The 17,775-nt window shown below is 29.8% G+C and overlaps 1 protein-coding gene across 1 annotated transcript; it reads right to left on the bottom strand.

Annotated features, from left to right (window-relative positions):
• Window positions 1-3,775: 3,775 nt before the first annotated feature.
• On the bottom strand, window positions 3,776-5,875 carry LOC126682054 (uncharacterized). The gene is made up of 2 exons (XM_050377611.1): window positions 5,819-5,875; window positions 3,776-4,300 (listed from the first exon to the last, which is right to left on the bottom strand). The coding sequence occupies exons 1-2, from the start codon at window positions 5,873-5,875 to the stop codon at window positions 3,776-3,778; spliced, it is 582 nt and encodes a 193-aa protein (XP_050233568.1).
• Window positions 5,876-17,775: the final 11,900 nt, after the last annotated feature.

Here is a 17,775-nt window from a genome sequence, read left to right as displayed (position 1 = left end):
TTTTTTCTTTGGTTAAATGATGGTTATGATATGGTTTATGTTTGTTTATATAGTGAGAGATTATAAGGTTGGGAGCCAAGAGGAATAAGGGTGGTTTATGGCAAATGTTGAGTTTGTGGGGTAGTGTTTGAAGAAACAGTTGACCGTTTTGATAGATATAGGCAGTCTTGAAGGACCGGGGGCCCTAGGGTTTAAGGGTACGGAGGTCTGAGTCAAAGCACGCAAATTGGAATGGGTTTAAACCGTTCGGTATTCTTCGTCGTTTTGTTTCGTACTATGAGGTTAAGAAGAGTTTCGGAAGTTATTAAGCGTAAGCCAACTTTACTATAGATCAGTCACATCAGGTCTTTCATCTTTGCTTGAGTTATATGATGATAATAAATAAATAAAAAAAAGTTCATTTCCCTCGTCAAACTTATGCAAAAAATCAAATAGGATTAAGTTTTAAATAGAAAAAAGACATATTTCCAAATTTAATATTTTAGTTCATTTTATCTTCTCAGATTGGAGTACTACATACAAATTGAAGTTGAGATGACAGACATCTATTGAACAATTTGGAACTTAACTTGGAACTAAGGATAAAACGAGTTAGAATTCTAAGTTTAAAGAATTTTTTAAAGCCATAGATTTATCTTTTTTTAATCTTTGCTTGAGTTATATGATGATAGTAAATGAATCAAAAAAAGTTCATTTTCCTCGTCAAACTTATGCAAAAAATCAAATAGGATTAAGTTTTAAATAGGGAAAAATATATTTTCAAATTTAATATTTTAGTTCGTTTTATCTCTTCGGATGAAATGACAGAAAAATGATTGGAGTACTATAAGCAAATTGAAGTTGAGATGACAAACAACTATTGAACAATTTGAAAATCAACTTAGAAGTTAGAACTAAAGATAAAACGAGTCAGAATTTTAAGTTTTAAGATTTTCTCAAAGTTACAAATTTGTCTTTATTTGATCTTTTATATCAAGTTTCGAGAAGTGAAAATTTTTGTTACAAATTTTTCATCTTTGCTCATTTTCAGATTATAAAAAAAACCTAATTATTCAAAAATATTTAACTTTTTTACTCTTTTTAATTATAATTTGTTTTTCTTTTTCAATAGATAGATAAAATTAAGATACTAATGATGAAATTAAAAAATTGAATTATAAATTAAAAACTGAGAAATTTTTATTTTTTTTTGAAAATATTAAAATAATTACTACGATTGAAGTATATGTTGGGTTTTATTGGTTCATAACGCAGCGGAATTTCAAAAAATTATCTAAAAACCCAAATCAAGATCCATGTAATTCGAATTAAACAGAACAATTACTTACTTGTATGTCGAATTCAACAGCAATGTAGGAAGGAAGGAGGTGGTTCACTTTGGTGATACCTGGCCTCGGATCAGAAACGCCTCCAAAAGAATGCGTCCTCTACGAGTATCCACACGAACAGACCTTAGCCAAAACTAGTGCTTGTGTGCTAGCACTATTGCTTCACAAGCAATTTCGAATTTTAGTGATTTAGTGAATAATGAATTTCGTGATTCTCAAACCAACTGCTTAATGAGTATTTATAGTGATAAATAACACTAGGGTTTGAGACAAATTCGAATTTCAATCTCATTGCAATTCTACAAGTTTATGTTTATCAAAAACTCCTTTTTTGATAATTATCCATATATATTAATTACTATATTTATTATCTTCCAAAAAATAATAAATTAAGGAAAACACTTATCCTTAAATTTTGAATTAATATATATATTTATTAATATATATATATATTACGAATTATATATATATATATATATATATATAATTAATCACTTAATCACATTGGGCTTGTACAACCCATAACTGTTTTGGGCCTGTTCTTAGCGTGCGACCCTGTAGGTTCATATAACGTTGGCAGTAGGCTCGAAATCCCTATTTCAGCCCACAAGTCATAAGTGGCCTCTAGCAAGACATTATGACTACCCAAGTTATATGAATATCGATAATCCGATTTAACCATTTACAATAATATTTTAATCCCTTTGTCTCTCGATATCCAGATTGAATATAAGGCATAGTTATGTCATCCTTATAACATTCAATCATTAGTTTCTTGACTCTAAGTAGACTGAAAATGATAACTTCTTATCAATTAGCATGGCCATGCATTTTCTTCAGTCTATCTTCTTCAAGGGGCCCATAGATATCTTACTCAAATAAATGAGGGACAAATTCCTTCTCAGTCACTCACATTTCTCACATAGTTACTTTCATATCCAATGACAATCTATTCCATTATCCTGTTAAAGATAATGTAAGACTGTATCAAAATATGAAATAGCTATGTAGAAATCCATGATGATTTCAAGGTCAAAGGATTATACTAATAGAACTGTAATGAGAATTACTTATGACAGTGATCTATGTAGTATTCTCACAGTGGGTCATCCAGTGCCTTATTTCTCAAATAGCACCTATGATTTGACTTAATATCTCATATACATGATTAGTAAAACATAATCATCAGTCAACATCATACTAGTCTCAATGTTCTATTAAGATTAGGGATAGATGGTATATAATTCTTTTATTAAACCTAAGGGTTCTACTATCAAGTCACATACTCGATGACCTTAGAAAGAATTAACCATTCAAGTATTTTAATCATTAATATAAAATGATAAAAACTGCCAATCAATAAATAATAAAATGATAAAGTCAAAACATGGTCAAACATGATTAACCTAGTGCATATCACTAACAGTATACTTATCAAAACTATACCAAAATTAACATTTCCGAATATTGTTAGACATTAGACCTAAAAAGGGATCTACGTGGAAATAATTCAAACCCCAAGTCCAATAATTAAGAATGGCTATTATTTTGTTAGATTCCATCTTAAAAGTAATTGGTTTTAAATGGATGTGTCCAACCAATATTTAAACACATATACATTCACACAAACAATTAATGTGGGATTCCCACTTCAATATAATTAGGACTCATTTGATTTAATTAGAAATTCTGTGTTTTAATCATGCATATAGAACTCTATTATTTAGAAAAATTCATTGCCATAATAAATCCTATTTTACTCAACTTGAATTAGTTGGAATAGTAATTTCGAATATCATACGGATACCGAGGAAAGAATGGCCAACCATGACTCCTTGATTTTTTTACAAATTACTTCTAGACAAAACTGTTATCATTTTTACTATTTCCTCTGTTTTTTTTAGTTGTCCATTTAGCCAATATTACATATACCAAGATAGTAATCCTTTTGTCTTAACTTATAAAGAAAAATACTAATATAGCCCTATTAGTTAATAAATGATTTTTAAATAAAAATATGGAGTCATTTATTAGGGATGGATAAATTTGGAAAATAATAGCTAAAATCACATTGAAATTCTAAATGGACAACTAATTAGAGACAAATATATTTTATTAAATTGACAACTAAAACAGAACGGAGGGAGTAATTACTAAGAACTGCATTCTTTTTTTTAATTGAAATGGAAAGATTGAAGGTGAAATGCCTGTGATAAAAGAAGTTGGACTTAATTAGTTGTCAAAATAAGAATATAACATTCGCAAGAAATTTGACGAAAGAAATTAGATCGCATCTGAACGTTTCATTTTCTTAGATTTGTTTCTATTATTGCATTGACTATTAAATTAAGTATTAACTATAATATCCATGAATAAGAATACTAATTTATGTTAAGGGAAACGAAGGTTTTTTTTTGTCGAAAAGGTGATTTCATTAAGATAAACGACTACATGAGTCTCTCCTCTAGCCAAACCAAATGGGCTAGAGTATTAGTACAAAACGGGATATCTTTAAGGGATTTTTTGGCTAAAGAGTGTGCCACCCAATTTCCGGTACGCCGGATAAAACTAAAAGAAACAGCAGAGAAGGAAGAACATAAAATACGGCAATCATGCAACACCACATCACACGCCGGATTCAGATTTGACCCCTCTATCATAGCATCGATAATGCCCTTTGCGTCCCCCTCAAAAATGACTGTTGTGAGCTGCCTACTTTTAGCTAGCAGGACTGCTTCTCTTAAGGCCAAGGCTTCCACCAAGGTTGGGGAGTTCACATGAGTGAACCTTCGAGCCACGGTGGCAATCGGTCGCCCTTCCTGGTTTCGAGTTACTGCAGCTCCCACTCCGTTGCCTGAGGCATTGTGAAACGCTCCATCAAAGTTTATCTTGAGGGTGTTTGCTGGCGGAGGGGTCCATTGAGGCGGAGGCTGCGTGCATACACTTCTAATATTGGTGGCCTCAACTTTTAGCTACATGTGGTGTGGACTTTATCAATTCATGTGATTTACAATAACATCGGACCCCCAAACGAAATTTGCACGAAGAAACACACTACGTAACCTTTGAAAAATACAAAAAAATTCTCGTAATTTTTATAAAAATATATATCAGTTCTTTTATTTTTTCTGAATACAATTAAACCCTTTTTATTTTCAAATAGAACAAATAACCTCTTTTGTCCAACATCATTTGAAACACTCGTTAATGGCTGACATGTCTCTCATAATCATATAGAAAAAAAAATCAAAAATAATTTTAATACTTAAAATATTTACCGAAAATTTAAGGGGTTTCAAAAATTAAATTAAAAGGGTCTATTTGTTTAATTTTAAAAAAACGAGGCTTTAATTGTTCAATTTTAAAAGTATGATGGCTTAATTGTGCCATAAAATATAAAAGGGCTGATATATACTTTTTTGAAGAAGTCGAGGATTTTTTGTACCTTTTGCGTAATTTAAAAAAAAAAATATGTAGTTAGCTTGTTCGAGATACATGTGTCATTTCAAAATCCGGTCTAAGATGGTAAACAATTTAATTCAAGTTATTTTTTAAATTTAAACATTCAGTCAAGATCATTTTTTTTAATTTTATCTAATTTACAAGTTTTTTTATAATTGTGACCAAAATTTTGAATTTCATTTTTCCAATCCAAACCTTTACATTTTTTTTATCAATTCCGATTATATTTTAAATTTCTTGTTTAACTTTTAAAAAGAATTAATAAAAACGTTTGGTCATAGTACTTGATAAAAATATAAATGTTTGAATTTAAAAAATAAAATTTAGACAATTTGTAAGAAAATCTTTTAAATTTGACATAATTGAAAGATCTGGTCATAATTGATAAAATATAAAAAAGTTTAAATTAAAAAAAAAAGATAATCCGATAAATTATGATAAATATAAATTTTTTAAAATAAATAAAATGAAATATTTATATATAATTACAACTTTTAACATTTTTTTTGCAATTTAAGTATATTAGGCATAAAAAAATTCAACCTTTTACTTGTTCGTATGAAAAACTTAACTTTTTGGTTTTGGCATTTTGCAGCTCGAATATGTCACCCAATGTTGTTTTAGTCATTTAAAACGTCCAAAACGGCACTATTTTTTGCAGAAAAAAAGGCCTAAACGGAACTGGGTTATAATAAAAAAGTAAAAATATTAGGATGAATTAAGGGCACTACATTTTGCAGTAATATGCTTAAATCGTAAAAAATGCAAAATGTTAGATTTTTTTATATAAATAACTATTAATAAAAATGACATATTTTTTACAGTAATTTGCATATTATCAACCTTTCGCGTTTTTAGCGATTTAAGTATCACATTTAAAACTCAGAATAAACTAGACTAATTTTTTTTCTTGAATTTATAGCCCAAAGTTATTATTCAATGTCATTCCATGCATTTTTTTTTATTAAAAGACAATATCTTGCACAGCAAGAGAAAGCCAAAACTTAAACAGAAAAAGTGCTACTAACAGCTGAGCCACTCTTCACTAATTCTTCATTCCAAATCTGAGGCTGAAGTTCTTCCATCCACACTCTTCACTAATTCTTCATTCCAACCATTAAAACAGCCAAAATGACATCATTTTATGAAGAAAAAGATTCATTAGTGCTATAAAATGCTCCTAACATTTATCCATTGTTGTTTCAGTCTATATGATACAATTTATTTATTTTTTAAAATCTATATACTATTTTATAAAATAGAACTCAAAAACACTATACACTGAACAATGTTTTAGGTTCCACCATATATATATTTTTTATCTTATATTACAGTATTGCCATTAGGAGTGTCACTATTCAACTTGCATAATATTTAGTTAAGATGGAACAAAAAGCGAAACAGGCAATTGAAAATGAACTAAATTTGCAACTATTTAGTTGGAATGGACTGAAAAAAGATAAGATATTTGGAACTGTACAAAACTTTTTAGAGAAGCTTTCTTTAGGTTTTTTGACATTTGGACTTTAAGGTATGAGTGTGGATATAGCTGTAAGAGCCTCAATGTGCTAGCCTCCTTACTTAGATAGTATAATTAAGATATGAAAGAGACATATAAGCATTTTTCACATGTATCTTCTTTATTACTAGGTTAGGATTTGTTTTCATTAAAGTTTTTTTCCTGTTTGTATTTTTAATCAGTCTTTTATGTCTCAAATAGTAATAATTTAATATGTTTTTTTTTACTTTTTTCCAGAGACTGCTGTTCGTTTGCAAAAAACAAGCATTTAAAGGTATTAACTTGAAGCTTTCTATTTGTCTTTTTTATATATATTTTATTTACAAATATGAAAGTTCATACTTCACATTTTCATTATCACTCAAATTGAGTTCATCTAAAGGACATAACTATGCAGAACAACAAACATAAATATCAATCTAATATTACAATTGCATGTATACTACAATTTACCAAGCAAATGACCTACAAGATCTTTAGACCAAGTTATGTACTAAAACTTGATCACTCATACAACTTCAGACTTTTTTTTATTCTATGTGCGGGGATCTCTCTTTTTACTATATATAGACATTATTTTATTTTATTTTATTTATATTTTAACATATAATATATTATGAATGTCACATTTTCTATGTTTGTCTAGATGGCTACGGTGAATATAAGCTATGACTTTATGCTCTAAAACACACATGTTAGGATTGCAACCCCATTACTATAGATTAGTGTAGAAGGCCTCCAATCTTATTTACCAAGCCACAATTGTGTTTGTTTATGGAGACCTACAAACTGGTTTTGTAATTAAAGAAATGGTCGGAATAAGTTCTGAAGGGTTTGTGTCACGACCCAATTTAATGAATCGTGACCGGCGCTAGGGTATGGGTATGGTTGTACCAAAACCCGTAGCAAGCCTTGCGGAAATCAATTAACCATTTAAACCTGCAGAAAACTGCTCGGGGGCAACCGAGACTCCAACCTAGGTCTGGCACTTTATATTACAGTTCTAATATAAATAATTTAAGTATCTGAAATATTCCACAACATGCCTTAAATGTAATAATAAAATATTCCAGAGTAAACATGCTAACAATAAATAGTCGATCAAATTCGACAATCCCAAAGTGTAATATTGAATGTATTATGTAAACTAGTTCTACTGCGGTCTAAGAGTTTGAAAACAGAAACTAGTTTAATAACAATAAAAACTCCGAGGGATCAAAAGAATCGGAGTGGACCAGCTTTCAAATCATAAACCTGGAAAATTTGGGAAAACAACGGGGTCAGATATACTGAGATGAGTTCGCAATACTATTTACATTTATTAAGTTTAAAACCCTTAAATCAAAACATTTTTTATACTAATATAATATGATTATGGAAAAACAGTATTGAAATGATCCCAGCGTAAGTATAACATAGCATACTGATAAACCCAGAGTGGACGGGAACAAATTCTCGTCATAAATATATACCAGCGTAAGCAAGACTTTAGTCTGCCGTTTCCCAGAGTACTCACCGGTGCACACAGTCTCGATACAAGCCTATCGAGTAGCTCGTTTCAATCCAGATCCATAATCCGTAAAAACAGTTCACAAACATTTATAATATTAAAATATGATGCGGTACTTAATAAAGCGGTAAATAGCACTACAAACTCACTGCTTGCTTATCCACGTGATCTTGGCAAACAGCTAACCCTGCGTAGACTCCAAACCACGAACAGTCGACGGGTCTAAAATAATAAATAGGTTAAAATCCGTTGACCCCTAACTCTAAGATCACTAGACACCACGTAGGACTAGCACAATTAAATAATTAGATAAATCACAGAAGAACACAATTCTCAAATAAATTATAATGTCGTAATTAATTCAAGACTATTGAGTTCGTACTTAAATACAATCCGAAAATATTATTAAAATAATACTTAATTGATAAATAAAATCAATTCCTCAAATAGTGGGGTAGCCGAGTTTCTTAAAACTACCAAGCTAATTCCACATGTCGGGCGACCCAAGTCTAACCCGACCCAACCATAAAACCAGAGTTATAAACCACAGTTTATAATTTAATATTTACAAAAAAATATATATTAATCAATATCCAAATAGAACTCAATAGCTTGAAACCCAAGTAATTAAATAATACCGACAAATATCTCAAATAATTAAATAACAAAATAAAGTAAAAATATAAATTTAATCACAAAGGCATTCTAAGCCAAAAATATCAAATTATCAATTAAATAATAATTAATAATAATTATTAATTTAATTTTTAAATAACTCGAATATTATTTTTAGGTCTTAAAAATAATATAATTAAATTGACAAATTTTCAAATTAAATAAAGTCTCCAAATTTTCACTTAAAGTAGTCAATTATAAAATCATATATAATCCATAATAAATTTAATATTAATTTAAATTTAAAAATATTAAATCTCAAAATAATTCCAAACTATAAATAATAATATTATTTAAATCGCTTGTTAATAAGTCGAAACCAATTTCGTAAATTGAAATTAAAAACCGATCAAAACAGTTAAAATATAAGCTTAGGAATCAAAAGATTTAAGGCACAATAACTCAATAACCAAATCTGACATTTAGCCAAAAACAATTTAAATGGGCCAATCAAGTGATGACACATAATCATCTTTTTAATTGAGCAACACCACCATCCTTCATGAACAGTAACCATGAATAAGGAAATTTGCAGAAACCGAATACAAGCTCCTTTCTCAAAACCAACCTCACAATTTCTTAACCAAACAACACATAATCTAACATTCAAAAGGTTAAAACCCTCACATGATGGAATCATAAACATATTAAGGTAACAAAATCAAAGCCTAAGAACCTAAAGAATTCGGCAGAAACAATGTCACAATTAGAACCAAATAGCACGTGAAAAACGATGAAACGGCATCGATCATTACAGGTTCGTTTACGTACCGTTTGACAAACGAAAGGTGTAGAAACGTAGATGCGCGAGTCTACTTTCACGAGAAACAAACGGAATTGATTTCGACCTCCGAACGGCTGCCAAACGAATCAAATTTCAGAAGGATCGATTTAGAACTCAAAAAAACAGAATTTCTTAAAAACGGTAAAACGACGGCGATTGATACGAGAAATATAGCGTACCGTTTTACGAAACGAAAATTGGGATTTGTAGATACGTGAGTCTTCTTCGACTGGAACGTTTCGGAACTGGATTTGGATCTGAAACGAGTGAGATATCAGTTATGAACGGAGGCGTCGTTTATTGATCAAAACTGAAATATTAATCAACTTACCGAAGATTTTTAACAAACTTTGGTTGATGATTTCGGAAAGGATTCTCAGCGAAATTGAATGAGGAAAGCGGCTAGGGCTAGACTGATGTGTGGTGAAGATATTTGGTTTAGAAAGCGTTTTTAAAACACGGATAGATCGAGAGAAATCAGGGGGCAAAACTGCCCCCCTGAAATTCCGCAGCAGGTCTCGTACGAGACCTGCACATTTCGTACGAGACCAGGTCTCGGTTCAACGAGACATGGTCCAACCGATTCTGGTTGGACCGAACCCGGCCCGAAACCTTTTTTTTTTAAATAATTATTTTTTTAAAACCCAGACTTTAATTAAACCATTTCCGAATCAACACATAAAACAATTTAATTACGACAACAATTAGAATGTTACCGGAACTCGTAATTTAAACTTTAAAATTTTACGGGATATTACAGTTTGCTCATGCAAAGGAATTGGTTGCTCATACTGCTCTAGGGTTCCTAAATCTTCATTATCATATTACCGTAAACGACTTCAACAAACCTAGGGTGGACCAGTTAGAGGCAGAAATTGCTATCTTAACTCATGTTTATGATGCTACTATAGCGGACTATAACATGCTTATGGATAAATACAAACGCACAAAAAAATTCAGATTCTTGACAGGACTATGCTGAAGTTTACTTATCTTACTAGACGTGCAATGTTCAAGAGGCACAATGAATATGGAAACGGGGTGGCTTGTGAAGGACTTGGACTCTTTGATGACACAACTTACACTAACTCAATTTCAAAATTTGTGGACATGTAGTTGAGTTGGTGTTAGTTAAAAGATAGTATTTTTGCTTTTTTGCAGTCCTGTTGGCAATAGTCCTTCATTTTGTGTTAAAATGATGTAATTGTTGTTTACATCTTATGTATAAAAATAAATTTTTTGTTAAATAAAAAGTGTTATCTTTTTCTTTTCAAATTACAATTTAATTTGGAATGATGGGTTTTATGGATTGATGATGATGATTTGATTTTTATATTTCATTTAGGTTTATTTTAAGATTTTAGAGATTAAATTTGATTTTTAATGGTTGAGAATTTTGAGATAAAAGAAAGAAAAAAAGACTGTTACTAAAATAAAACCAATGGTCATAATCAGTATTAAATGGTCCATATTAATAAGAAATAAATGACTTTTTCATTGTGGTGAAAGAGTATCAAGTGCGAGGGTTTAAATAAGCTTCTTTAAAAACATTAGCGACATTTATATATTTTTACAGATCATAAGGGCATAGTTAATCTTTTTTTTTCAATGGTAAATCCATTGATGAAAATTACAATATAAGGATGAAAGTCATATAACAAGAGTTTTCTATATGATCTTTTAAGGATGGAACAACAAAATAAAAGGCAATAACACAAGATACAAGCAAAGACTAAAAAAGAAATTTAGTCATGGATCTCGTAAATCTAGTTTTTTATATGATCTGTTGGACGGGGCTTTCGATCTCTTTTTTCCGATTAGACGGAAGATCCGCTCGATCAGTTGAAACGTAATATTTTCCAACCAAAATCTTCATCTAGATATATAAAGTTAAGATCCACAAACCTCCCAATCTTTAGATCTACAATAACTTGGCTTTAAAGATCGAACAAACACTAAGGATTCTTGATAGATCTAAAAATCGAATCAAAGAGGAGTATAAGACCTTTTAAAATTTATTAAACTTAAAAGAAAAGACCAAATCAAAATAACCATCCTAAAAAAATTATTGAAATAAAATGAAGACTTTAAAAATAGTAATATGGGCAAAGAGAAGATAATTTTCCGACTATAGCCGGAAAAACTACGTTCTCCCACCCTCAATAAGATGAAGATAAAAAGATTTTTCAGAGAGAAAGGAGAGCAATTTTTAGAAAGAGGAGTAAATTCAGCAAGTTGCATAGTTGATCCTCACTCTAAACTTTAGAGGCATATATGGTCTTTTAAAAAAAAGCAACAGTTAATTCCTAATATGCATTTAATGGTCAATGTTAATAAAAAGATGAACGGCATTCTTATTGTTGTGAAACAGTGTTACGTGTGAGAGTATAAACAAATTTTTTCAAAAAACGTTAATGAAATTTTGGACATATATAAGAGTTATTAGTAAAAAAAAAAGTTATACGTGCCTCACACGCACACCAGTTATTCAATGCTAGATTATATTATTTAACATTCCAATATTCCATTTTAACAGGGTAATTGATTTTGGGAGTCATTGTACTTTTCCAAAATTTCAAAATGGTCAGTGTACTAATTTTTGTTTCAAAATGGTTATTGAACTTAGCATTAGTGAACTTCTAGTGGTTTCTAAATAAATTCCGACGATTTTTTTCCAACGTGGCTTGCGGAAGCTGACTCATGCCTTCCTCTTCGACATGTTACTGTCCACGCCACTCTCATGCTTCCACTTCATCATCTTCTTCCCTAATTTCTTTTAATATTTTCTAACAAACATTGAAAAAAATCTTATAAACACCAAAAAAATAAAAAAATAAATATTTTTTTTTAATTTTTTGAACCCAGACGAAGAACTTGTCTGGGTATGAACCCAAACGAATCTCTTCTTTTGGGTTCATACCCAGATGAAGAAGAATATATGGGTTCACCTAGACGAGATCTTCGTCCGGGTATGAACCTAGACGAATTGTTTTTGGATTCATACCCATATGAAGAAGAACTGTAATACCCGTGTTTTTTTCGGCTTATTTTGATGATTTTTTCGATGTGTTTTGGTTTGGTTTTTGGTGGTTTGGTTCCTCATGGTTTGATTTTCATAACCTTTGGTATGTTGTTTTGATTAGGTTCTGAGCTTTATCGACTAAGTGTTTATGTGATTTTAAGATGTGACATGCTTTAGTAAACTGTCCATATCTGCCTAATGCACCGTTGTATCGGGCTCCCCCTTGATATGTCGTTCACGAGAGAATTTGCTAAAACCTGGTCGGTTGAGATTATTTTATGATGTCACGGGCTCGAGTTATGATCATTGCGGGCGCAACGTGTCTGTGTTTTGGGCGCGACACGACACTATAGGGTATGCTATTTTTGTATAAATAGGCTTCTAACTCGATTTCTTCAGCCCCTTTTCACTCTATCAGACCTAGAGCGACCTTTTACCCAGAAAAACTCATTTTTTTTATCATTCTTTCATGATCCTTGATGGTTTTTAACAATTAATTGGTGATTGAGCATCCTTATCGCAAAATTTACGCGATTCCTACATGCGTGTTCTTCGTGAGTGCTTTGGTGATTCTTATAGCTTCCGTCCAGACCTTATTCCTTGGTTTATATGCACTTTATTTCAGTTCATATAACATACTTAGGTAACAATTTCCTATCCTTCTCATTCTTTGATTCGTTGTGCATAGCTTTGCTTAATCGCTATTTTAGGGTTTTTGTGGATTTAATTGTTGCTATTGATTGGAGATTGTGTAACCATTGATCTACATGATTTAGATAATTAGTCTAATATATATAATTTAATGTTAATTAATTTTAAAACGAAATTGGTTAGTTAAGCAATAAATTGGCAAATTCTAGACTTATACGAAATTGATTCGATTATATGTTTTGCTAAATTAATAAATATGAGATATTTTATTTTTTATGAGTTCTTACACCTATAGTTACTGATGTAAAGGAGTTTTTGATTTAAATTGATAGTTGAATTTGTTTTAACTTTCGAAATCCCTCTGATTTGCGAAATTGACAAATTTAAGGAAATTAAGCGCAACGATCTCAAATTTGTTTTCAAATGCTATACTTACTGATATAATATTTTCTATATGATGTTTTGATATTTTTAAATCAGTAGCAACATACTTTGATTCATCTATTGTTGGTTTTGAATCGTTTGGCTAGTTTAGGCAATTTTCTGCAGAATTGCCAAATTTGATTATTTGAGTGCTTTGCCTTAATTTTGGTTTTGATCAAATTGTTAATGGCTGGAAATACATTTTATAAATTGTTTTGGACATTTATAAAGTGTTAGTTTTAACTTATCTTGTTTGGTAATCGATTGTTCAAATGGTATATAAGTTAGGTGAATTTTTACAAAGGTGTTATGGCTATCTAAATTAATATTTCGGATTTGAGTTTAAACCTTTCAAACGTGTTTAAATTCTATTGATTGCATTTAAGGTGGCATGTTTAAGTGATGTATACTTTGGGTGAAACTTGCCAAGTGTTGGCAAGTTATATGGCTTATTGCTTTTAAGGTTGGCATTGTTAAGCTATGGATTGAGTTCTTATTTTCAGATGACTTTGGTTTTATTTAAGGATTGATTTTAAACTCTAGTTTTCACTTTGGCTTATGGTTGGATCGGGTTACACTTGTGTCGGCCGACATGTTGTGTTGAGCTATACTGCAGTTAAGGCTAACACACTATTTTGGGAAACTCTTTGGTTTAAAAGAACTATTTAAGTTATGAAAAGGACTTCGTTTTTATTTTTAAGGATACGAATTCATCTAAGCTAACTTGCCAAATTGCTTAAAGTGATTGTTATGAATTCTTTGGTTTATTCGGTACATGGATGTTTACCTTACTTGGGGTGTACTTTTGGTTGTGTTTTGAATGCTAGTCCTATGTGGCGTATAGTAATCTTAGAGTTAAGGGTTAATTGGATTTTAACTTATACATTATTTTAGACCCGTCGGCTGATCGTGTTTCGGAGTTTACGCAGGGTTAGCTGTTTGCCAAGATTCACGTGGATAAGCAAGCAGTGAGTTTGTAGTGTTATTACCGCTTTGTTAAGTACAACAAATTAATTTAGTATTACAAATGTTTATGAATTGTTTTAAGCGATTATGGATTTGAATTGGAACGAGCTACTCGATAGGCTTGTATAGAGACTGCGTGCACCGGTAAGTACTTTGGAATTGGCTGACCAATGTCTGGCCTACTTTGGGAATCGATGAGGATTTGTTCCCATCTACTTTGGATTAAACTTTGGGATTAAACTTTGATATTTCATTTCAATACTGTGTTCTATAATCAAGTATATAAGTATAAAAGGATTTGGGTTTAAGGGTTTTAATCTTAATAAATGTAAATAGTATTATGAACTCATCTCAGTATATCTGATCTCGTTGTTTTCCAATTTTTCCAGGTTTATGATTTAAGAGCGTTGGGTCATTTCCAATTTTTTGATTCCTCGGAGGTTCTTGTTTTGTTATAAACTAGTCAACTGTTTTATATTCTTAGATCGCATTAGAACTAGTTAGTCTATATTATTTATTCATACTTTGGTTTGTCGGATTGGTCCGACTATTAACTTATGTTTTGGCATGTTATACTTTGGATCATTTATATATAAGGCATGTTGTTGGAGTCTCGGGTTCGAGCCGAGCATTTGATTATTTAAATTATTTACATAATTGTTGTATGAACTCCTAGACTTAGGCTGGAGTCTCGGTTGTCCCCGAGCATTGTTTTATGCTGGTTTATATGTTTATATGATTATCCGCGAGACTTGCTACGGGTTTTGGTACAACCATACCCATACCCTAGCGCCGGTCGCGATCCATGAAATTGGGTCAAGACAAGAACATATAGGTATGAACCTGATCCTTCGTCTATAGTCTATTTATATAGACTTTCTATTTATATAGAATAAAATAAATTCGAACACGAGATCTTCGTCTGGCTTCAAAAAATTAAAAAATGATTTTTTTTTGGTGTTTTTTCTTTTTATTTTTGTTGTTTATTGGAGAAATTTGAAAAAAATATGCCGCAAATATTGATTTTGTAAAAATTAATTCCGTAAAAAAATTGATATTAAATGAAATTTATATTATTTTTAATGTTTAATGAAAAAAATTAAAAAAATTAAAAAAGAAGATGATGATGTGGAGCCTTTTCAGTGACGTGGACGATGATATGGCAAAAGCGGAAGGTGTGACTCAGCATTCGACGAGCCACATAGGATAAACTCGTCGGAATTCATTTAGAAACCACCAAAAGTTTAAAAATAATAAATTTAGTAATTATTTTAGAGCAAAAAATAGTATAATGAACATTTTGAAAATTTAGAAAAGTACAGTGACTCCCAGAATTAATTACCCATTTTAACATTACACCGGATGCTTTCAGTTTGCTATTTTAGACATATCGATACTATATAACTGGTATTATCATCTCGTACAATATTACAATATTTGTTTAATAAATTAATTGGTATTTACTTTAGCAAAGAAATACAATTGTTATTTGATTTGGAAAAGAAATTTGATTTTAAGAGATTAGTGAATTTTAGTCTGATTAAAAAATTAACCTTAAAAAGTAACACAATATTAGAATTCTAATTGTAGTAAAATAGCATTACATATTATACGAATTGAAATACTGTAATTAGCTAGCATAAGCAAAACGAGTAGGACTGTTTGCTTGAAATACAAATCGGCTAAACCAAATTTTTTTTTTCAATTGAAATTGAAATTTTATTTGTATGTTTGTCATTTTAAATAATCGAAGTCTTTTGAGAATTCAAATATCATTCATTTGACAAAAAAGTTAGTACGATGGTCCTAAGCCAATATAAGGGTGATTAATCTTACAAACTAATAACTTAATTGATACTATACCACCTTTTTTAGTTTAAAAATCTATCATAAATCTTTATAGGAATTATCATTCACGAATTATTTCATATTTCACATTCAAATTGACAAACGTATATATTTATCATTTCTACATTAATTAAAAATCTTAGATATTCTTTTCACTCACGAAAAATAGACAATATTGAATTTGCACAAGGATTAAAAGATAATTGTTAAATCTGTAGTATTTTTATGAACTTTTTATTATACTATTGATTTAATTATAAAAAAGTTATATTAGTATTAATTATATTATCAATTATAATAAATTATAAATAAATTTTATCAACGTCAATAATTTAAAATTTAATAAACTAAAGACATGCCTATTATTTGATGTTTCAATATATAGTGGGCATGAAAATACTATCACGATCAACTTCTCATAGGACATTAGTCCTAGCTTTCAAGCTTGTATGTATTTTTCACCTTCTGTGAAGTTAAATGGTACTTCATTATTATCACAAAAAAAAAACTAAAGCATTATATATATATATATATATATATATATATATATAAATAAAATAAATTAGTATAGTTATAGTAAATTTAATTAATACATAATGTAATGCGAAACTAGTTTTATAAATTTTTCAAAGGAACTTTTATAAAATTTGTTTTTCAAGTTTGTAGCCCAAATTCTATGTTTAATGGGCTGAGTCAATCCAGTTAATTAAGCTCAAAGCAAAGGACCTAAGAACCCAAAACCAACAAATGCCAACATCATTAAACTGGCCATACCTCACTCTCACCATCACTCAGATAAGCTCAAACTTCCAGGCAAAAAGCACTAAAATATATTGAGTGTTTATCCCATGCATTGATTGTGCCATGTCATAATTACAACAAGTCAATGGGGATTTGCGATAGGGAATCTTTCATTTATTACTTAATTTGTTTATTATGAATTTTTCCACATGGCTAACGCACCATTGGTTTGTTGCACGAATAACATGGCGCAACGGTTGCGTGCAATAATTTTTCAAATATATTTGAGAAAACCTTCAATTTTATTTTTCTTTTAAAATGAATAAAAATATTACTTCATACAAAATAAAAAAATAAAAATTAGAATATATTTTGCTTTTAATGATGTTTAATAGAGACATATATTTTCAAAATAATTATAGTTTATTTTATAAATTTAATAGAAAAACATTTTTTTAAGTTTTTAGTTATTTGTGTAATTTATGGTATATTTTATAAATAAATTTTAAAAATAATAGTTAGAAATATATTAATTAATAAAAATAAACAAATAAATTTATGTGAAAGTCATGTAAATTGTAAAGAATAAGGGTTATTAAGGAAAAAAAATACTGTTTGTATTAAAAAATTTATAGTAGAAATAAGAACAAAATTCATAAGTGAATAAATTTTTTATATAAAAATGAATTAATAATTGGATGTGTAAATTGCAAAGTACTTATAAAAATATTCAAAGCTTCTTTCAAAAATAAAAATAAAAATATAAAAAGCTTCTCTCAAAAATGAAAATGAAAATATATAAAGCTTTCTCTCATATTTCTTCTCAAATCTTCATTTCTTATTTTT

Source organism: Mercurialis annua, linkage group LG5, assembly GCF_937616625.2.
Source record: "Mercurialis annua linkage group LG5, ddMerAnnu1.2, whole genome shotgun sequence".
NCBI classification, from domain to species: Eukaryota; Viridiplantae; Streptophyta; class Magnoliopsida; order Malpighiales; family Euphorbiaceae; genus Mercurialis; species Mercurialis annua.
The sequence above is the reverse complement of the archived record's forward strand: the minus strand, read 5'-3'. Positions and strand labels throughout refer to the sequence as shown.

Excerpts from the sequence above, each read along its gene's own strand:
- LOC126682054 (XM_050377611.1), bottom strand. The coding sequence starts at position 5,875 with ATGGAAGAACTTCAGCCTCAGATTTGGAATGAAGAATTAGTGAAGAGT. Across the intron at positions 4,301-5,818 it reads TAGTGAAGAGTGGCTCAGCT|CTAAAAGTTGAGGCCACCAA; the intron begins GTTAGTAGCACT and ends CACCACATGTAG.